This window comes from Manis pentadactyla, chromosome 5, assembly GCF_030020395.1.
Source record: "Manis pentadactyla isolate mManPen7 chromosome 5, mManPen7.hap1, whole genome shotgun sequence".
Taxonomy (NCBI): domain Eukaryota; kingdom Metazoa; phylum Chordata; class Mammalia; order Pholidota; family Manidae; genus Manis; species Manis pentadactyla.
The window spans coordinates 85,958,774-85,982,160 of record NC_080023.1 but is presented as its reverse complement, the minus strand read 5'-3'; the positions used below and the strand labels follow the sequence as shown (position 1 = coordinate 85,982,160).

Genomic DNA, 23,387 nt, shown 5'->3' with positions numbered 1-23,387 from the left:
TGGAAAATGAGGCCAGTTTACATACATTACATTTACATAAAGGGTAAGCCAGTATTTTTTTTCAAACTGTTGAGATTTCCTTATTGCAGGATTACTTAGTTTTCATTATGTGGATGTCTAACATGCTAAACAGGACCAAAATACAGAGCACTTTCTGAAGTCAGTCATCACAGAATTCCTTTTCTAAATGCCATACTTGTGAGTTCTTTGTAATACCATTTGGAAAGCTGCTATAGTACTTTACCATCAATGGATTTTTCTACTTGAGGTGTCTGATCTTTATGGTGATCCAGGCGGCCATTCAACATTTTGTAATCATTATTTTTTCTAAAATAATGATATGGATTTCAATCCTACCCTATAAGACTAGGCCTAACTGCCAGTCAGATAATAGCCAGCCTAGTGTATCACAGAGCATTTACATTTCAAACAGGATTATTTTTTTGCAAACTGTCTTCATCAACCATTTACTCTGAGTCAAAATGTTCTAAGCACTTAGGTCTTATTTAAATAGAATGACCATATAGTCCAATTTATGCCTGACTGGGAGAGTCCCAGTTTATGCCTGATTTTCTATTGTAATCAATACTATCATATCAAAAGTGTCCACTTTGGATGATAAATTAATTAAATGATCTCCTTACATTTGATAAACAACATATGCTCCCGTTGGTTATACCCTTATTTTACCAATGATTAAATAGGGCTCAGGGAGACTGTACAATTGGCCGACACAGCTAGGACACAGCTGAGCCAATATTCAAACTAGGTTGGTCTTATCTCAAAGCTCATGCTCTTGAGTGCAGTCCTGCTCTGCTCATGTAAATACATGCTATCATTTAATGCCCATAAAATTAGAGAGTCGTTATCTGCATTTTGATGATGAGACTGTTGAGGAAATCATATGCTATAATTAAAACATTGGAGGTCTATTATATTGAGGTCTTGCCTTTTGCTATCTTTTATATGGTAGTTCCTGTCTTTAAAGGTCAGTCCCCCAAAATGAGGCAGGCAGACAAGGGTGGCTGGGAGTATAGCTACAGAAAGGGCTGCAAGTAGGGTGCTCTGCGCTTATCAGCTGGGACCCACCAGATCAGGCTTATGATGCACATCTCTCTCCTAAATATTAACCCACTTAGAAAAACAATATGCAGTAAAATTCAGGGAAACCCAAGTTATTAAAATAAGACCCTCTGAACATTATAGGAAATGGAAGGAACTCAGTGAGCAAATGCTTAGTTCACAAATAGTGTAAAATAATGACTCAACTTACAAGGTCATTCTCATTAGAATAATACTGAGAACAGTCTCATTTTCTAAAAATCAAAGTCTCCATTGGTAGAATAATCTAATGTTTGTTTTGTGAAAATGTGTTAGAGTTATCCATTCTTTTAAATATTTAATGATCCATTTAAGCTTAAGCCATATACACTTCAAAGTAAAGATACTCATTTATGCTATTATAGGTGTTTCCATTTTCAGAAAATTTTGTATAAAGCTGTTTTTATTTTAACAACATTCTTTTAAAGTGTTAATCCCATTTTACTTGACGGCCTAGATCAGTGTTTTTCAACCTTGGCACTATTGACATTTGGGCCCAGATAATTCTTTGACCCGTGTATTACAGAATATTGATTAGTACCCCTTGTCTCTACACAGTAGGTGCCAGGCACACCTCCCCTGCAGTCATGACAATCAACGATGTTGCCAGGTATAGCCAGAAGTCTGGGGCACAGGGAACAAAACTGCCCCAGCTGAGAAAACACTGGTATAGAGGCTTCTTTGCTATCCTGGAAAACTGATGAGGCAGAAAATAAGAGAATTAATATTAAACACAAAACTATTTTGATAACATTCGGGCCAATTCAAGTTCCTCTCTATGTCAGAGTTCTGGTTAATTTAAGAATGTGAGGAAAAGGTTGGCTCTTGGCCAATCACATGGCTAATGTGAGGAGTAATGGCTTGGGGATAAAACCTATTTGAGGAAGGGAGGATGGGAACTAAAAGATATATTAGTTACTGGTTGCTCAGGATTCCAGAATCACCACAAAAATCTTCAAAAGGTCCCATGTAGGGCTCTCCTTTCTGGTAGTGGTTAGGGTTCTTTAAGAAATGCCCTAAATCTCCAAAGAAAGTTCACATCTTTCTTACTCCTGAACTCACAGGTACAGGAGTACCTTTGCTCCTTTGCCCCTGTCCTCTGATCTGCTCCATCACCAAGGCAAACCTTCTGTTGTGTGGTTCAGAGTTGCTGGACAGTATTTTATATGTTAAGGATGAAGCCCAGAGATTAAAGAATACTTTTCCTATGGAGCGTTTTCAGTTGCGATCATTCCTAAGTCTGGATCACCCTTCCTCCACTTTCTATTTCTCTGTCTTTCCTCTTCTTCCCATGCAACAGGTATGAAAGACTCCTGATCCTTCAACCCTCATCTCCTCTGGACCATCTTCCTAGTCAGCCAGGTGGGAGGAGCCCTGGCAAAGGAAGCACAGGGAGTACCTCTTCCCGCATCTTTGTGATGACAAAGTAGTAAGATTTGAAGGGCCACAGTGTCTAGGGAAAGAGACTATTAAAAAGGCTTTTTTTGCCGTGGTTTAATTCTTAGTCCTGTTCATAAGGGTAGTATTTATACATTCTGATTTTAGATTTCCATCTGTGCTAAAGACCTGAATAATATTCAGGCTTATCTCCCATTTCTACCATTACCTGAGACTCAGGTAGGAAATGATCGAATTTCTGTATAATTAGAAAAGCTGAGTTTTACCTGTCACTGGATTTCCCATTTTTGGCAAGGATAAAGCCAATGGATGAATTATAGGGATTAGTCACAGGCCAGTATGGAATTTCTTACTTTAGCAATGATAAATATATTTGAATTTTATAGATGTAGATAATTACAGAAAAACAATCAGTTTTCCTATTCCATTTCCCAAATCTTAGAGTGGGAAAATCCTCAGAAATGGGGACTCTGTGTGTAGAAAGGCATGTCATTTCTTGAAAGCTTGGATATGAAACTATGGACTGAATTTGTAAATGTCATAATCAAAAGTACCTTCTATTAGGGATCAATCAAACTACTGAGCTATTTTTTTAAAGTTTGAGCTTATTTGCTAATAGTTAACAGTTATGGGAAACCTAAAACTTACCATATTTATAATTGATAAAAAAATCAATTTTCAGAATTACTTTAAATATTCCTATTACTATTTAGAAGCAAGAAAAAATATCACTTGTGTGTTTACTTTATGGGACTCATACTGTAAAATTGAGTTTATTTGCTTTTAAAAATTTTTAGTAGACTTCCCTCTATAAAGTGGTAAGCAGAAGAATTTAGTGGTTAATTTGCATACATTTATTTTGAAAAGTCAGAAATAGCTTTAATATTGATTTTATTTGCAGCAGTTGGCCATGGAAAAGATAGAATGATAAAACTGCATTCTAAGAATACTTTTAGTAAATTGTGTCTAAGAAATAGGATAATGAAATTCTAAGCATTTTAATAAAGAATATAGGAAACGTATATTAATTTGAGATATAGAAAGTTAAAAAAATAATGCTCTCAAGGTTATATGCAAATAGGTACTAAATAAGGCAAGGTTTCTGCAAACATGTGACAATAATAATTAGAGCTCTGAATGTGAGAAATTCAGCAAATGGACCTGCCACTTAAAGGCACGTCTGTACGAAACAAATTTGCATTTGCATGGTTTTTCTTGGGACAGGAGCAGTCAAGTAGTAAGGTCAGTGCCTGAAAGAGGCCCTTTGCTACAGAGCATTTAACTACTTTGATTTTGTTTTCCTTCAATTTTCCAAATGGGAAATAGCTGCTTCAGTGGAAAATGCTTTGTAAAATGAATGAGTTTTCAAAGAATGCAATTAATTGCTCTACGGCATTCAGTTTTAATCATGATAGACCCATCTGCAGCAGGTGTGATGCCAATACATTGTGGCAATAACAAATTCTGAAATCAGAGGCTTGCTTCTGCTTTCATAGTATAGATTTTCCCTGAAGACAGTAGGCAATCCAAATACAAGCTTGCTTCACCCAGAAAGCACAGTGTCTGCACATTCTTGAGTTTCATTATAATAACCTGAAAATGCGATCACAGGAAATGTATTAGTGAATAATCGATCATTAATTGAAATTGATTAGCTAGCATAAAATCACCCCTACACATAAATCTTTCTAAGAAACAATCCCCTTAGTATGAAAAATACATGCTTATCATTTCAGGAGAAGACAATGAAATATTTAAAGTATTTTGTTTACTAGACAAATGATTCCTTCAAGTCTCTAATAAGCCTGGTTTAGGTTTTCTAAAAAACATGGCTGATGTTTACCTGCTTTTAGTGATCTTTCCTGCAACAGAAACCAAATTCCTTTCATCGTGGAGTTGAGTAGGAAGCTAAGGAAAAAAAAAATACAGAGCTATCATTTCTCCATCTTAAGGCTCAACCAGGAAACATGATAGAGTCATAGCTGCCTTTCATAGTCACTGAAAAACAGCCTTGTAGAGGCAACTGGCAAGGCAAGCCTCCATTTTAAAAGGAAAAAAATCAATGTAAAGCTTAACTTACATCAAAGTCCTTGAGTTCAAATTTAATTTCCATTTTGAGGGAGAATAGTCTAAGCACTGGGAATTTGTATTCCTTTTCTCTTATCCAAAATACTGCTCTCAAAAAATATGCCGTGGTTGTATAGATCTTGTAGAGGGATCTTCATTTGACAAAGATATTTTCATAAACTCCTGGGCCTAGGTGGTGCCCCACAATTCTGCTACAGTCAAATGAGTCTATGTACCATAGGCTCATGTCTATTGCTCATTGGTGAGTGATGCAGAAATGCAAATACTTCAATCAATTCTTAAGGGTAAATGACTCCCTGTTTACTTATGATTTATTTGAAACGTAAGAGAGCCTAAAGGGTTACTACAATTCGGTAAACTAAAATTGGTTCATTATAAGAACTTACAAAGGGCTCTAATTTTAGATTTGAGCTGTTACCCACAGTGCAAATTTCCTACATTGTGTATGTAGATATGATTTTTATGAAGAAAAATTTGTGGTCTAGATGTTATATGTCTTGGACTGGTCTTGGTTTTCAATGGCTGCTGTTTTTGCTTAGTGCTATTTTTATCTTCTCATTAGCAATTTATTTTCAGTTAACTCTTCAATATGAAATGATGTATATTTATATGAATAGTATTTTGGGGTTACAGGTCTTCCTATAACTAGCCTTTAAGGGATACATTGTGGTTCAAATATACTCCTCATAGTCCTATTGCTAAAGAAGATGCATTCATAACTCATCTAAGATTTATTTGGTCTGTACAGGTCGAGTTCAGCTACACTTTGGCATTGGTGCCTTTTTCTTTTGAGTTCCTTCTTTGCTTTTCCAAGTAGTTAATTTATTTAAATTACTGCTCATGGATTTTCCACAAATGATAATGTAACCTATTTTGTTCATGTTTGTTAGAACATTTCCAAGCACAGTCGGATAGAAGGTTCTTATGTTCTTCTCCACAGAGTTCCTTTTTCTGCATTTTATAAAAATTAAGATAAACACAACCTACCTTACTGTGGAAGGGTGTGTTATATAACATGTTTTCATTGTGGGCACTTTCTTTACCTAGAAATACGAACTCTGTTACTATCTCTTCAGCTATTTACACATTTAGTGATTCTTTCATTCAGCACTTAAAAAATTATGTAGGCAAGGAGCAGGATATGGGTAAGGAGAAAAATTACTAAAAAGATAAAAGGCATTTGGAAAAGGCAGCCCTGGAAAATTTGCTATCAAGTCTCCTACCCATGTAGACTGACTTGGTAGGATTCTAGGAGCTGCTTCAATTCAGAAACAATCTGACACGTTTGAATAACAGCCTGCACTTGATTATGCCTTCTTTTTCTTTTCCCCACTTACCAGGACCAGTCAGTTGAAAAGTATACTTTTAAGTGAAAACTGGTTCCCCCTACTCCCCACTGCCCCCTGCTATTGTCTCTCCTGTCTTTACCTCAGGTTTTCTGTTTTCGATCCCAGCCACAGTTCAGTTGCTTCTCTGTTCTCACAGTCAAGGCTTCGGTTCAGGCTGTAGGCTGCTGTCTCTAGATATTCAAAGCTCCCTAGTTGGCCTGTAGCTCCTTTTACTCTCCCAACATTGGGCACACACTCCTCCTCATCACACTAAAGTGAATTCCTCTCTCAAGCGTTGTAGCAATTTCATTTTCTCTACCCATAATTCCCACTTATCAAGCATCGGCTCCCATTTACATGCACCATCACTGGTCTTCATAGCAACTGCTCCTGGTAGAATTCCTACCCACATTTCACAAAGAGAAAACTGATGCCTAAAGAGTTTAAGTGACTTGCAAAAGGTCACAACTAGTAAATTGTGAAGAACCAGGTCAATCAGAGTTCAAAGCACATGTCTTTTACTATATAACTAACAATGCCTCTAGCATTGTTATTGTAGAATCACCTCACATTCATTTTGGATGTCAAGTGGTTTTGCATATAAATATAAAATCTAACTGAATTTTTACACTGACCTACCTAATTATATTAGGCTTACATTAATTCTGAAATTGGTTCACTAACTGCTTTGTTTTAGTCTGAAATCTTTCAATAAATATCAAAAACTTACCATTTGGATGGTGCACAATGGTGAGCTTACCTAGAAGACAAAAAAAACATGTTCGACTGAGTTTTGCTCTATATTTACCCTAAGCTCTCTTCTTTTTATTGTTTGACTACTTGTCTTTGAGGTGACCAGGAAGTTTCACAATCTGATTTAAAAAATACTAACCTCTGGCCACCAAGTCTGAAACCATGTCTTCTATAACTTTTGTCTTTTTTCCTCTGGATGCTTATCCTAAAGTATTATATGATTTTAGGTATGTTTTACACTTAATAAAAGCCTGCAAATCCACTTTGACATTATTCTGGACTGAGCTACTCCCTTCTTTTTTAGAATTAACATTATTCAAGATTAACTACATACAGTATGATTCAAACATTTTAAGTGCATTGGTTGATGACTTTTGACAAATATCTGCTGCCATGGGTCCATCACCCCACTGAAAAGCTAGAGAACATTTTATCTCTACAGAAAATTCCCTTGGACCCCCTTTCATCAAATCTTACCCACTATTACTTCTGGTGACCTGATTTGATTTCTATCTCTATAGATCAGTTTTGTCTAGAAATTCAGATAAATGGAATCTTACAGTATGCACTATTTTCTATCTTTCACCCAGCATATCTGTGATATATATTTATGTTGTGTGTAAAAGTAGGCATTCCTTACAGCAAAGTTGCAGGATACAAAATTAACACACAGAAATCTGTAGCTTTCCTATACACTAACAATGAACCAATAGAAAGAGAAATCAGGAAAACAATTCCATTCACAATTGCATCAAAAAGAATAAAATACCTAGGAATAAACCTAACCAAAGAAGTGAAAGACCTATACTCTGAAAACTACAAGTCACTCTTAAGAGAAATTAAAGGGGACACTAACAAATGGAAACTCACCCCATGCTCATAGCTAGGAAGAATTAATATCGTCAAAATGGTCATCCTGCCCAAAGCAATATACAGATTTGATGCAATCCCTATCAAATTACCAGCAACATTCTTCAATGAACTGGAACAAATTATTCAAAAATTCATATGGAAACACCAAAGACCCCGAATAGCCAAAGCAATCCTGAGAAAGAAGAATAAAGTAGGGGGGATCTCACTCCCCAACTTCAAGCTCTACTACAAAGCCATAGTAATCAAGACAATTTGGTACTGGCACAAGAACAGAGCCACAGACCAGTGGAACAGATTGGAGACTCCAGACATCAACCCAAACATATATGGTCAATTAATATTTGATAAAGGAGCCATGGACATACAATGGCGAAATGACAGTCTCTTCAACAGATGGTGTTGGCAAAACTGGACAGCTACATGTAGAAGAATGAAACTGGACCATTGTCTAACCCCATACACAAAAGTAAATTCAAAATGGATCAAAGACCTGAATGTAAGTCATTGAAACCATAAAACTCTTAGAAAAGAACATAGGCAAAAACCTCTTAGACATAAACATGAGTGACCTGTTCTTGAACATATCTCCCAGGGCAAGGAAAACAACAGCAAAAATGAACAAGTGGGACTATATTAAGCTGAAAAGCTTCTGTACAGCAAAAGACACCATCAATAGAACAAAAAGGAACCCTACAGTATGGGAGAATGTATTTGAAAATGACAGATCCGATAAAGGCTTGATGTCCAAAATATATAAAGAGCTCACCCACCTCAACAAACAAAAAACAAACAATCCACTTAAAAAATGGGCAGAGGAACTGAACAGACAGTTCTCCAAAAAAGAAATACAGATGGCCAACAGACACATGAAAGGATGTTCCACATCGCTAATTATCAGAGAAATGCAAATTAAAACTACAATGAGATATCAACTCACACCAGTAAGGATAGCTATCATCCAAAAGACAAACAACAACAAATGTTGGCGAGGCTGTGGAGAAAGGGGAACCCTCCTACACTGCTGGTGGGAATGTAAATTGGTTCAACCATTGTGGAAAGCAGTATGGAGGTCCTTCAAAATGCTCAAAATAAGCTTACCATTTGACCCAGGAATTCCACTCCTAGGAATTTACCCTAAGAACACAGCACTCAAGTTTGAAAAAGACAGATGCACCCCTATGTTTATCGCAGCACTATTTACAATAGCCAAGAATTGGAAGCAACCTAAATGTCCATGGGTAGATGAATGGATAAAGAAGATGTGGTACATATACACAATGGAATATTACTCAGCCATAAGAAGAAAACAAATCCTACCATTTGCAGCAACATGGATGGAGCTAGAGGGTATTATGCTCAGTGAAATAAGCCAAGCAGAGAAAGAGAAATACCAAATGATTTCACTCATCTGTGGAGTATAAGAACAAAGGAAAAACTGAAAGAAGAAAACAGCAGCAGAATCACAGAACTCAAGAATGGACTAACAGGTACCAAAGGGAAAGGGACTAGGGAGGATGAGTGGGTAGGGAGTGATAAGGGGGGGGAGAAGAAGGGGGGTATTAAGATTAGCATGCATAAAGTGGGGGGTGGGAGAAAGGGGAGGGCTGTATAACACAGAGAAGACAAGTAGTGATTCTACAGGATTTTGCTGTGCTGATGGATAGTGACTGTAAAGGGGTTTATAGGGGGGACCTGGTATAGGGGAGAGCCTAGTAAACATAATATTCTTCATGTATTGTAGATTAATGATAACAAAAAAAAAAAAAAAAAAAAGAAAAGGGGATTACTCCTTACAGGATAAAACTAACTGTAAATCAATGATTAATGCATGCTTTAAATATCCTTAATTTTGATCATTTAAAGGGTGTCAGATGATCAGCTATGGGAGTACATTTTTCTGATAATATTCCTTTCTCTTAAAAAGAAAAAAAAAAAGCAGTTCCTGTGTGGTGACCTCCAATAAGTTCTTCACAGTGGTATAAAGGGCATATCAAAGTGTGGGCAAAGGGTCTGTTTGTGTTTATACAGAGGATCAAAGCCCAATTTGGCTACCCAGAAAACGAAATAAGATACGATATGAAGAAGAAGTTCCAACATCAACATACTCTGGAAGAGTCATTCCAGAAGATGATCATAGAAAAATGTCAACAAAGATCCTGGCGCTGTTGCAGTTGTAGCTGCACTCATCCCACTGGTTCCTGGAATTGCCATTGGAATGAAGAAAGAGATATCTAAGCTGGTCTGTGCATACAGTAAAATAACAAATTTGACTGGATCTATACTGTTGGAACTCAATCAAGAATTAGGAGAAGTGCAAGGTGTAGCGCTCCAAAATCTTGAGACTACAGACTATCTACTGTTAAAAGAACATATGGGATGTGAACAGTTCCCAGGAATGTGTTGTTTTAAATTGTCTGATTTTTCTCAAACTATTCAAATTCAGTTAGACAATATCCATCATATCATAGATAAGTTTTCACAAATGCTTAGGGTGCCTAACTGGTTTTCTTGGTTTCACTGGAGATGGCTGGTAATTGTAGGTCTGCTTTGGTTATGTAACTGTATTCCTATTATGTTAATGTGTGTGTGCAATTTAATTAGTAGTTTAAAACCTATACATGCTTAAGTTACTCTACAAGAAGATATGTCAAAGAAATAACCAATCTTCCCATGTTTTCTTCCACCTGCTACTTCTATAGCTTTTCTTCTTCCTTCCTAATTACAACCCTTAAATAGAATTCGTGCCTCATATTGAATTTACCGAGTATCATAATTCTTCCAAGTGGTAAATATACCTCAAGACAAATGCTGGGCATAAAACCCACAGGGCATGAATCTGCAAAGAAGTAAAAAGCTAACCTCTTCAAACAATATGGCTTCTCTCTCACTTACCAACTTTACATTTTCCTGTATGGCCCTGGAAGATGACTGGTTAGCCAGAGACCGGTAAGATTCCTCAAGGGAGGAACAACCTAAGACAGGCACAGTCACAGGGCGGCCATCAGGTGAGAAATTGGGGATCAACAGAGGTGAGGCTTAGAACCTCACCCCCCGTTTTGAGAGAAATCTTCTGCATCCGTGGATGTTTGTTGCCCTTGTCTAGCTTGGATTAATACTTAGTCTATAGGCACACACCTGATCATCTACATTTGCTTTCTTACAGCACTAAACTATGTTTTCTACCTTTATCTTGCATCTACCTACCACTTCAGCATTTTATTAAAAATAATAATAATAATAATAATAATAAGGGAGAAATGTGGGATTCACATATAAATCAAGTATAAAAATCAAACGAATATTCATATCTGACCTGATTGTAGTTCATAATGCGTGATCAAAACCGAAAGTTTCTGTGATGACTGCCCTTGTACTGTTCACCATGTAAGAACTTATTCACTATGTAAGAATTTGTTCACCATGTAAGAACTTGTTCGTTGTGCTTCAGAAGATCAGAGACTGTTGAGAATTAGGCTTGGGGTGGATTAATGATTGTGCATTGAGTCCCCTGTACTGAATTTTATTGTTGTTAACTGTTAACAACCATTTGATCAATAAATATGAGAGATGCCCTCTCAAAAAAAAAAAATTACATTTAAAGTGTAAAATGTGATGATTGATATATGTGTACATCATGAAAGGATTCCCACAATAAAGTTAATTAACACGTACACACGCACAAAAAAGTAGGCATTCCTTTTTATTGCTGTGCAGTATTCCACTGTATAATTGAAATGCTACAAACTTTTGTGAACAAGGCATTGGATGGACATATGCTTTCATTTTTTCTTGGAAAAATACCTAGAAGTGGATAATCTAGGCCATATACTAAGAGCATATTTAACTTTTCCAAAGTCGTCACCCTGCTTTGTACTCTCATCAGCAATACATATAATGCATGTCCAGTTGCTCCACATCCTAATCTCTTAATTTTGACAATATTAAAAATTTTTAGCTGTTATACTTGTGGTGTATTGGTTTAATTTGCACTTTCCTGATGATTAATGGCATTGAGAATTTTTTCACATACTCATTGGCCATTTGTTTTTGTAAACCAAGATCTAGGTGGTTAGATGTGCTCACTGGTTCTGGGCAGTCATGGCTTCTGGGTCTTCTCAGCAACAGAGCTATGGAAATATATGTATTTATATATATAACTATTTTAATATCTACATATAATATAGATATTAACAATCATGACTTGTTACATTTTTACTGATTCTATAGTAAATTCGAACCTTTCTTTCCTTAGTTGTAATTCCTTTCTCTGACAATAGGAAACATGGCTGTCATTATTTGTAGTACATTCATTAATGACTCGATTTATAATATAAATAAAGTAATTGTGGAATTGCTAAACTATATCCCTATAGAGAAATAAGCCCTACTAATTAGAGTACAGAATTCCTATGTACTGTTTTTTAATTTTTATCAGAATATACTATTTTCTAAATATATTGATGATTTTTTTTTTTTTTACTGTCTTCCTTCAGTATGGATGTTGTTTATTTATAATACCACTAAGTTCATTTTCTTCTGCTTATATTCCATTTGGACATTTTCCCCACCCCCTTATTGCTGAATATGTGAAATATTAACAAAGTTCTAAAAGTCAGAACTATACAAAGAGACACTACTCAGAGTCAGTTTTGGCAAGTTTTGGTTCTTAACTAATTTGTTCTTTTTCTCTAAGTTGTTAAATGTATTAGCAAAATGCTAATTATATTTCCTTAGTATCTTTTTAATGTCAGTAGGGTCTGTTGTGACAGCCTCACTTTACTTTTATAGATAATTTGTTTCTTCTTTTTTTCACAATCATTTTTGTCATGGGTTTTCAATTTTATTTATGTTTTGAAATAACTAATTTTTAGTTGTATTAATTTTCTTTATTGTTTATCTCTTTCTTTTTCCAATAAGTTTTGATCTGATCTTTCTTACTTTTACCTCTTACCTCCTTTTAGCTTTAGTTTGCTCTTCAATTTTTAGTTTCCTAAAGTAGAAAATTAGATCATTGATCTTAAGCATTTCATTTATTTTACTCTAACATTTATAGGCAGAAATTGACCTCTAAATACTATTTTAGCTGCATTGCACAAATTTTCGTATGTTGTATTTTCATTTTCATTCAGGTTGAAATACTTCCTTGTGATTTCTTATTTGACCCATCGGTTATTTTGAAATATATCTAATTCCTCATTATTTTGAGAGATTTTTCTAATTTAATTTAATTATGATTTATTTCTGTTGTGCTAAGAGAATATGAGATTTCAAAAGATTGAACTCTTTCAGAGAACACTTAAATCTTTTGAAATTTATTGAAACTTTTTTGATAGCACAGCATGTCCATCTTGGTGAACCTTCCATATAAACCCTGAACAAACATGTACTTTGAATTTTTTTGATGTGTTGTTCTGTAAATGTCAAGTAGGTCAAGTTACTTGAGTGTTGTTTTCTTCTATATCATTACTTATTTTGTCTAATTTGCCTTATATTGATACAGCCATGCCAGCTTTCCTATGCTTACTGTTGACATGGTAGATCCTTTTCCATACTTTACTTTCAAACCCTGTGTCTTATATTTAAAATATATGTCCTTTAGACAGCATAAAGTTATATATTGCTGAAAATGTTTACCTTTTAAATAAAGTATTTAATCCACTTACCTTTAACATAATTTTTGTTATGGCCCAGTTTAATGTTACCATCTTGTTCTTGGCTTTATGTATCCATTTTGTTTATGTTCTCCTTTTGCTACTTTCCTGCTTTATTTTTGGTGAATCAAATAGCATTTCAGTGCTCCTTATTATTTATTCTATTAGTTTCCTTTTTATCCCTCTATCTGTCTACTTATTTTCGAGTGATTTTTTTACAACTAGAATATGCATCCTAAACTTACCTGAGTCTATTTAGAGACAACAATGAACCCCTTCATGCTTCGTACTTGCTATTTTCATCCGCTTTTCTTATTATACCTGATTCTTCACATTCCATACTTGGAACTATACCAAATAAACATTTTGCAACAAGTGCAAATAATTTCACTTATGTGTACCTTCTATCTTTGTGATTGTTTCATGTCTTTTTCCTTCTTCATATGTTACAACCCTCAACTTAAATGTTATTATTTTGCTTTAAACACTTCTATTTGATAAAAATTTATGAAGAAAAAAATTTTTATATCAACCTGCTTTGTATAATTTTCAATGTTCCTTATTCCTTAGTGTGAATCTGAGTTTGTTAATATCCTCTTTACCCTGTCTGACATTCTATAGTATTTATAATATTATAATTTTGCTGCCTTTGAATTCTCTGATTTTATTTATCCGAAAATGTCTTTATTTCAACAATTTTATGAAGTATTTTCTGTGTATGTAAAATTCTAAGTGGTCATTTTTTTCTTTTATTACTTTAAGGATATTGTTTTGTCTTTAGTCCTCCACTGTTTCTGATAAGAACTTAGTGACTATTCTTATTCTTTTTTCCTCTTTTTGTAATGTGTCTTTTTTCTCTGGCTAATTTCAAGAATTTCTTGTCACTTGGCTTGAAGTAGTTGGACTACAGGTTGCCTAGATATCGCTCTCTTAATTAGTTATGCTAATTATGTTTTTTTTGGAAGTTCTTTAAACTGTGTGGAGATGGTTTATATTAAGTTTACCAACTTTTGGGCCCCTACTTCTTTTAAAATATTTTTTCTTAACCTCACTCTTTTCTCTTCTGAGGATACTAAATACATGTAGGCCAGACTGTGTTGTATTGACCTACATTTCTCTGAGGCTCTGTTCATCTTTGAAACCTTTTTATTTCCCTGTTCATCTTAGGATAGTTTCTCTTGATCAATCTTCAAGTTCATTAGCTCTTAGTTTTGCTGTATCCAACCTGCTGATAAGCTCATCTGGTGAGTTTTTCACTTATTTTATTGTAATTTTAATTCTACTATTTCTATTTGGCTCTTTTATATAGTTTTGATTTTTGTTCTGATATTCCCAATGAATTCACTCCTAAAGCCAAAATTTTCACTAATTTAATTATGTTTATAAAAGCTGCTTTAAAGTCCCTATCTGCTAAGATCAACAACAGGATCATCTCAGGTTCAATTTTTATTGATGGCTTTCCTCTTCTTTTCTTTGAATTACATGTCCTATATCTTTGTATATCTTCTTTTACTTTTATTAAAATTGAATACTGACATTATAATCTGTTGTATATTCTGGATTCTGTGCTATTCCTCTGATAAGTGAAGTCTCTAATTTAGGCAAGCAATTGTTATTAGTGGCATGAATTTCATAAGCTTTTTTTTAGTATTGACCTATAGAAAACCCAAGGTGTTTTTCTAAGGCCCTCAGTAGGTCCTATTCTAAGTCATGGTCCTTACACATTACACCTCTTGGGTGTCATAGCAGAATGCCAGGTGTTTTAACAAAGTGCTAAGGAAACCTTTCTACTCTGGCAGGGCAGGAACTCAAACATCCCCATGACGGCTTTTCCCTGGCTCTGCTCAAATGCTATTGTTTCTGTTCTTTTTCCAATGGTTTGCGAACTGCTATTTTTTATGCCTTGGTCTTGCCCTGCACAGGGCCAGTTCATGCATCATCCATCAGCACAGACTTGTGGGGTCCCCACTCCCTCTGAGGCTACCTCTCTGCACAGCTATCCCCTCTTCAGTGAGCCACCATGCATATTCCCGCAGCTTTGGCTGCCCTGAGTTCTGAGCTTTGCCTCCTCAGTGCAACAGGACTGTCTTGCTTTGCACAGACTGTTCTCAGGAAATCAGCCTCCTGTGCCATCATGGGACACACCTCATAAATTTTGTGTCTGATGTTACTGTCTGAGGCTGCCTGTTGTCTGGTTCCTGAAAGCAGTGATGACGCAGTTTTGCCCAGTAGTAGTATTCTGTTGGTGGCGGGGGTGGGGTGGGGATTTTTCCACTACTGCTTATTCTATTTTGGCTGAAAGAGAACTAGTTGATTCCTAATTAAGACACTAATGATTAAGAGCATTGACTTTGGATTCAGATAGAAATAGGTTGTAGTTTTTAATCTGTGTGTCTTTCTGCTACTTAGTTTCTCAGAATCTCAGTTCCTTTATTTCTAAATTGAGACTAATGCCTACCTCAAAGGTTATTGTAAGAAATTGGTAAACTAAGTGTATAGTAGTCAGTAAATATTGGCTACAACTACTGCCTAATGTTCATTGGTAAAATTATTTATATATCTTGTAATTCTACTGTTAAAGGTTTTAATCTTATTCCATATTAGAACGGAGAACTCAGTTATTTGTATATTAGACTTGTGTTTATGACCTTAATTATTTTAGAAAACATGTTTCTGTTTTAGAAAACATTTCTAAGTAAGCTTAAAGAATTCCCCATGGAAAAGAAGCTAATAACCCAGTAATATGAAAAGGAAATGAATTTTATCAGGGTGAATTTTCAACATGAAGTACTAGCTAGATGCTATGCAATATTACTAAAAAAGGAAGAGATGAAGCTTGCCAGTCTTGCTAATGGTTATTAGTTTTTAATTAGCTGTGCAGAGGTAGCAGTGGGGAATGAGTGGTCAGATAGTAGGAGCATAAATTTTTCAGTTTTGGAATGTGCTGTTTATCTTTGGAGAAGATTTACCATCTTAATAACATTTGTTTTGTGTTAACATTAAAAATGACTGTTTTATTCCCCCGAGAGCAACTGTTAATTTTTAGCAAGGGGAATCTGCATTGCTAAAAAGCATGCTAGCTGCAGGGGAAGGCAACCTGAGATTTACAATTTAAAATGATCCACATGTGGACAATTGTGAGAACTGACTCTACTGAGAATATTCTACCTTATTAAAAAATGTATGACTCCTTAATAATTTAATACTCTGCATAATGGCTCATATAAAAAAACAGACCAGAATTACCTTATTTGCAACTTATATAGGAATCAAAGGAAAGAAAGTTACTAACATTTATTGAGGGTTCATTATGGGTTAGAGAAGGTGAAAAGTACTTCAAGATGTCTGTGTAATTATTCCTGTTTGGCAGACAAAGATCCTGAGTACCAGAGATTAAAACACTCTCCTGTCACAGTTGGGAAGTGATGGAGTGTAAATTTGAATTCAGGCCTGTGTAACCCCACAGTTCTTGCATTTTGCACCTCATCACTGTATCATTTTTGAATAACAGGCCAGTTTACTTACCGTAAACATTTTCTTCTTCTGGCCTTTTCCCAACAATACAATCTCGAAGGTTACGTAGTTTTTCCTTAAGGAGGAAAAGACCAGACATAGAAGTCAAGATTTACATATTTGTCATGAATCAAGATAAAAATATCAACTACTATTGCCAGTACCACCACAATTACTTAGAACTAATTTGGTACTTAAAATGTCCCAACCACTATCCTCGATACTTGACATGTATTATCTTACTTAATCTAGACAACTTCATGAAGTCGATACAAAATGTCATCATCTAATTTTACATATTGAAACTGAGACACTGAGAGGTTAACTAATTTTCCAAAATCATGGAGATGTAAATGATAAGAGTCAGGACTGGAAGCCAGAGCCCAGTTCTTTTGGGAGCTGTTTTCTCAGTAGACACCTGAGGCCTCTACTTTGTTTTGGGTTCACAGGTGGGAGGGTGACACAATGATGATTCGCAGCTGCTTGAGGCCACCTTCAGCCTCTCCAGGGAACAGTTCTTCCCAGGAACTCTAAGAACTAGGACTTGGGAGCAAACGACACATAACCTGACTTCCCTTCTTGGATCATTGGTGATCTTTCTTTGCTTTCCAAATATTCTACCTCTATTATCTTTTTTAACAGAAATGTAAAACAAGCAAATATTCAATAAACCCCCTTTTAGAAGAGAACCTAAGAGTAGCACTTCTTCCTAAGGGTTTTCTCTGAAACCTAGAAACTGTGTTTCCCAAATAGAGAATTCTTTTTATTGCCTTAACGATCCTCTCCTGTGGGTGGAGCAAACATTCTTCCTTAAGGCCCTCAGTGATGCGAGCAGGGCTGAGGAGAGTGAAAGGCAAGGTTTTCACCTTCTCAACGATCTCACCTTCAACTCTAAGGATTCGACATGGGCCTTTATTATTTTATAAAGCCTTCTATTATTAACTCTATGTGCCATTTTTCCTCTTACTTCCCTAGGATAATACCTCTGTCAATACTAATAAAATGTCACGGTTGCCTCTGATAGATTCATCCTCAGGGTACAAATGAATATTTTTGTAAACTACAAGAGTAATATTGAAAAGTGGATGGGAATGAACATGTGTGTAGATTTTGGGAAAACAAAGAGCACACTCCTTTTGTTGTTGTTGTTCTGACTATTGTCCAAGCCCTTATGTTTAGAACTAAGAAATCAAAGGGAAAAAGCTCCTTGACCTTGGTTTTGGCAAGTTTTTTTTTGGATCTGACACCAAAAGCACAAGTAGCAAAAGCAAAAATAGAAAAGTGGGACTTCATCAACCTACACGGACTCTGTGCAGCCAAAGGAACAATCAATAAAATGAAAAGGCCAACTACAGAGTGGGGGAAATATTTTCAAATCTTATATCTGATGGGTTAATATCCAAAATGTATAAATAACTCACACAACAACAACAACAAAACAAATAATCTAGTTAAAAAGTGAGTAAAGGAACTGAACAGTTTCCCAAAGAAGATATACAGGTGGCTAACAGGTATATGAAAAGCCGTTCAACATCGTTAATCATTAGGGGAATGCAAATCAAAACCACTATGAGATATCACCTCACACCTATTAGAACAGCTAGAATCAAAAAGAAGCAATAATGAGTGTTGGCAGGATGTGGAGAAACGAGAACCCTAGTGCACTTAAGTGGGACTGTAAACTGGTGTAGTCGTGGAAAACACTATGGAGGTTCTTTAAAATATTAAAAATAGAACTACCATATGATCCAGCAATCCCACCTCTTCTGGATATTTATCTGAAGGAAATGAAAACAGGGTCTTGAGGAGATATCTGCATCTGTGAGTGTCTGTCTTTAGATGAACAGATAAAGATATGGCCACTATATACTGTTCAGAGAAAGAAGGAAATCCTGCCATTTGCAATAGCATGGATGGGACGTGAGGGCATTATGCTAAGTGAAAAAAGTCAGAGAAAGAAAGACAATACAGTTTGATATCATTTATATGTGGATATAAACAGAGAGTAGAATTGTGGTTATCAGAGATGGGGGGGTGCAGAAAAAGGGGAGATGTTGGTCAAAGGGTATAAACTTCCAGTTATAAGATAGTAGGTTCTAGGGACATAATGTACAGCATGATGAGTAAACAATACTGTATTGTATACTTGAAAGTTGCTAGAAGAGTAAATATCTCTCTCACCCCCAGAAAGAAATGGTAACTTTGGGACATGATAAAAATGTGAGGTAACTCTCCGGTGATAAACATCCTACATCATCAAATCAACATGCTTTACACCTTAAATTTACACAGTGTTGTATGTCAATTATATCTCAATAAAGATATGAAAAAAAGAAAAGGACTGACTGATTCCTTGAACAGGGTTCAATCAGACTCACTGAATTTGTGTCTTTTACGGAAAGTAGCCTCAGTGCCTGCTCCTGCATTTACAGATTGAACTTTTTGTTTTGCTTTGCATAAACACTAACCATATTCATGAACCCATCATTCCTGTATATTACATCAGTCAGATCAGTCTCAACGCAGTGAGTATGGACCATCTTAATTTCCTTCTAAAACAATAAACCTCACACCGGTTAGAATGGCCACCATCCAAAAGAAAAACAACAACAAATGTTGGTGAGGATGTGGAGAAAGGGGAACCCTCCTACACTGCTGGTGGGAATGTAAATTGGTTCAACCTTTGTGGAAAGCAATATGGAGGTTCCTTAAAAAACTAAAACTAAGAATACCATTTGACCCAGCAATTCCACTCCTAGGAATTTACCCAAAGAAAACAACTTCTTACATTCAAAAAGACATATGCACCCCTACACTTATCACAGCACTATTTACAGTAGCCAAGAAATGGAAGCAACCTAAGTGTCCATCAGTAGATGAATGGATAAAGAGGTAGTACATATACACAATGGAATATTATTCAGCCATAAGAAGAAAACAAATCCTACCATTTGCAACAACATGGATGGAGTTAGAGGATATTATGCTCAGTGAAATAAGCCAGGCAGAGAAAGACAAGTATCAAATGATTTCAGTCATATGTGGAGTATAAGAACAAAGCAAAACCGAAGGAACAAAATGGTAGCAGACTTACAGAACCCAAGAATGGACTAACAGTTACCAAAGGGAAAGGGATTGGGGAGGATGGGTGGGAAGGGAGGGATAAGGGGGAAAATGGGCATTGCGATTAGCACACATAATGTAGAGTGGGGCACAGGGAAGGCAGTATATAGCACAGAGAAGACAAGTAGTGATTCTATAGCATCTTACTACACTGATGGACAGTGACTGTAATGGGGTATGTGGGGGGGACTTGATAATGGGGGGAATCTAGTAACCTCAATGTTGTTCATGTAAGTGTATATTAATACCAAAAAAATAAAAAATAAATTAGAAAAAGAGAACAACTGCTTGTATTTGTTGTGAAGATTAAAGATTTACACAAAGGCTATAGAAGCTCTTCAAGTGAGGAGATGTTCCAGAAGGGAGTGAGGTCAAATATTACCTGCTGAATCATTTCCAGCTCTGTCTTTTCCATCTGCCAATGTTTAAATTTCTCTAGGGCTTCATCCACAGATAGTTTCCCATTCTTGACTTTCTCTTGCAGGAGGATGAGTTCTTCCTGACTAGCAGCGAGGCAGCCCCTTACATTGGAAATGGTATGACTCTCCGTCCGAGCTCTGTCTACAGTGAGGATGTTTTAACAAATCAATATACACAGCAGGAAAAAAAGCAACACTCAAAAAAGAATTAGTTTGAGTTTCTTGCTCTTTCCAGCCTAAGACTAGTTATAGAATTATCAGTATGAAATTTTTAATGAGTTTCTTTCTCAAGATTGTCATGCTTGACACCTAATGTTATATAGATCAAAAGAATGTATGTCATCACTGAACAATGTAACAGGACAAGGAGAGAAAGGACAGTTGCGAAGTTCTGCCCTTCAGTGCCTATTTCATGGGGATTTTTGGTGAGGATTACTTCATGTGCACAAAATCTTAGCTTGGTGCCTGCCACATAGTAACTAAATAAATGATAACATTATAATTAAGAATAATATTTGTGGAATGAAGATAACCTCTCTAGCTTTGGGAAAAGAGAACTCAACCAACATCCAAATGTCCTGAGAGGCTTAGGATCATTTGAAAATTTATTCCTGAAAGATTTAAAATAAAGAATTCCTCGTTATATTGTAGTGAACTTTCTTTTCAAAAGAGTTTATTTTGGAGCATGCCATGTATATCTGCTCAGCACGATAAGGATGTTAGATGGTCTGGTTTCCCATGTTTTTCCATGTGTGGCTTCTAATGCCACCCCAGAGACTCGCCTGAGGTACAGAGGTAGCAAATTACAGCTTATGGGTGAATTCGGTGCTTTATTTGTCTCACATGGTGTTTAAAGACATAAATGAGCCTGCGTGCCTTCAGGGCAACTATGTGCTCTCCAGGCTACCCCAAACCCTGTCACTCCTTGTACTCATTGGATGACCTCAGGCTTGTGCTACCTGCCTGGCTGCAGAACTCTTTAGAGTTTCTTGTTTATATATTTCTATTAATCCCACATCCCTATTGCATTATCTCAGGAGGGATGGGTAACTCAAAAGCAGCACATGTCTTATGTACTGTAAATCTAAATATGCCCATGGAGTCAAGAAGGAGAGAAGACGTAGTCCTGCCTAACTGAACTAGTAAGCTGCTCTGGAGAACGGCTCATTACTGGGACCACTTCCTCAAGAAAGCAGCAGCTCTGCTAGACAGTATCTAGACTCGACCTACAAGGATTTGGGAAATGGGGAAGGCATCCAAACTCTGTAGTAATAAGGATTCATGGATACTATTAGGATTGGTTAGTCTGGAAAAGAGAAATTTCAAGCTCTTAATTGCCAGTTTTAAGTACTTGAAGGGGAGAAGAACCTCAGGGCTATCTTGGAAGGGCCACTAATGTCACTCTCAGTTTTGAGAAGGATTCTAGCAAGGAATCTTGGAATAGGGACACAGATAGGATTCCTTTCTGAAAACATTCACATATAGAACGGCTGCACAGTCAATCATTTTGGTTCCCATGGGGGCTTTCTTGGCTTGTCTGTTCTGTTCAGAAGTCCTATTCCCCAGAACTAACGAGATGTCAACAGATTCTACACTCTAAATATTTTCCTTCAGGGATGACAGAGCATGAAATCCCAGAGGGAATTGGAGAAGATTGCCTCAGCTAGAGGGCTCACTGGTTCAGCAGCCAAAAGCACAGGTAACAATTGAGATCTTGTTCCTTACACCATTTGCTTTTTATAGGCATCCACACTCCAGTGCGTTGAGAATCAGTTCACAATAGAATTCTATGCACCATTCCTGCCAGAGAGTGGAAGTTGGGTATTGTCACTTAACAGCTACGCCATTTAACTAGCACCTTACTTTCATCATCCTTTTGCCTAAGTGTGAATCAATTTTTATCTCAAGTAACCCATGAAGCTGGGCTTTCTGCTTTTGTGGAAGTTTTCTCAAGGGAAGTCTTCCAAAAAAACTGTACTAGCTTCAGGATTGCTCCATGTGCATATTTAGCTGAATTAAAAGATATTAATTTCAATACCCCTTCATACTTCAAATTCTAGCTCCTAAAATATAAGTAAGATGACTTTTTTTGGGGTTGGGGGTTCAATCTTGTGTGGTTGTGCAGTAGAACAAAGAAAAGTTTGGAGCAGCAGTTCTAGATAGATGAAGTCTTGAAAAGGAGTTGTTTACAAATAGACTAATTTTGCATACAACTGCTTTTGCTTTTTTTTTTAACACTAAAGATTAATTGTCTTGATAAATCACTATTAGGCATAACAAGTTGCAAAGAAAAGTGACTTAGACACTTTACCACTTTTCCTCCTAAGGGCAGATTAGCCAAACCAAAAACACCTGATCTGTGATTTTTAGTAAGGTGTGCAAAATTGCTTTATTGCATTTAGATTATTATTTTATAGTGAATGGAAGGGTTTTTTTCTCCTTTCTCCCTGTTTTATATTTATTATTAGTTTATTTTCAAAAGACTTAGTATGACTAACAATTTTTATTGAAAGGCAATTTGTCAGACTGCTAATTTACATATTGCAGACTCTTGGTTTCATTGTAAAAGCTTCAAGACAAACTATAGTTTTTTAAGTTTTAGTTCCTTTTAGATCAATGTCTCTTTACACGATTTTCTCTTTGATCAAATATTGGTTATATAAACATCAAGCAACCTATTATGGTGAGTATACAAATCTACAGATTAGGTTAGACAGCAAATTGAGCTTTGCATTAAAATTCTATTACTGAATGACTGGTTAAAAGACTATTCTTTACTGAAAATTTGAAAGGAAACAATTTGATTGCTCATCAACAAGGAACTTAGAATATGAAATATCAACTTAATACATTTTAGGTAGTCTTAAAAATAACAATAATTAAAAAGATCATGTACCAACATAAAAAGTGCCTATTATATAACCGTTACTGACCAGAATGCTGTTTTTTCCCAGGATTGTATCTTGGAGGTGATGAAGAATGAAGCCAGCAGACAAGAGTATGGAGCAACCAGCAAAGCTCTTGTAATGAGTGAAAAGAGATGGTTCCTGCTAATCAGGAGGGGCTCCAAGACAGGACGCTGTCAGGGCTGTGGTGTCTGGGGTTTATATTGCCTCCTAAGAGGAGGAAGTCCCATCCCC

The 23,387-nt window shown here is 36.1% G+C and overlaps 1 protein-coding gene across 9 annotated transcripts in view; it reads right to left on the bottom strand.

Moving 5' to 3' along the window:
- Positions 1-3,373: 3,373 nt before the first annotated feature.
- The window catches only part of BANK1 (B cell scaffold protein with ankyrin repeats 1), a 303,826-nt gene continuing 283,812 nt past the window's right edge, over positions 3,374-23,387 (bottom strand). For 6 of the 9 annotated variants that reach the window (XM_036879201.2, XM_036879199.2, XM_036879194.2 and 3 more), the window contains exons 12-17: positions 20,211-20,389; positions 16,718-16,781; positions 6,646-6,675; positions 5,575-5,630; positions 4,343-4,407; positions 3,374-4,092 (exon numbers count right to left, since the gene is read on the bottom strand). In XM_036879201.2, coding sequence (XP_036735096.2) covers positions 4,083-4,092; positions 4,343-4,407; positions 5,575-5,630; positions 6,646-6,675; positions 16,718-16,781; positions 20,211-20,389 — 404 coding nt within the window. In that variant the 3' untranslated portion in view covers positions 3,374-4,082. Of the gene's footprint in view, positions 4,093-4,342; positions 4,408-5,574; positions 5,631-6,645; positions 6,676-16,717; positions 16,782-20,210; positions 20,390-23,387 lie in introns of those variants that run through there. The other 3 variants (XM_036879200.2, XR_008997811.1, XR_008997812.1) reach the window with 3 other exon arrangements.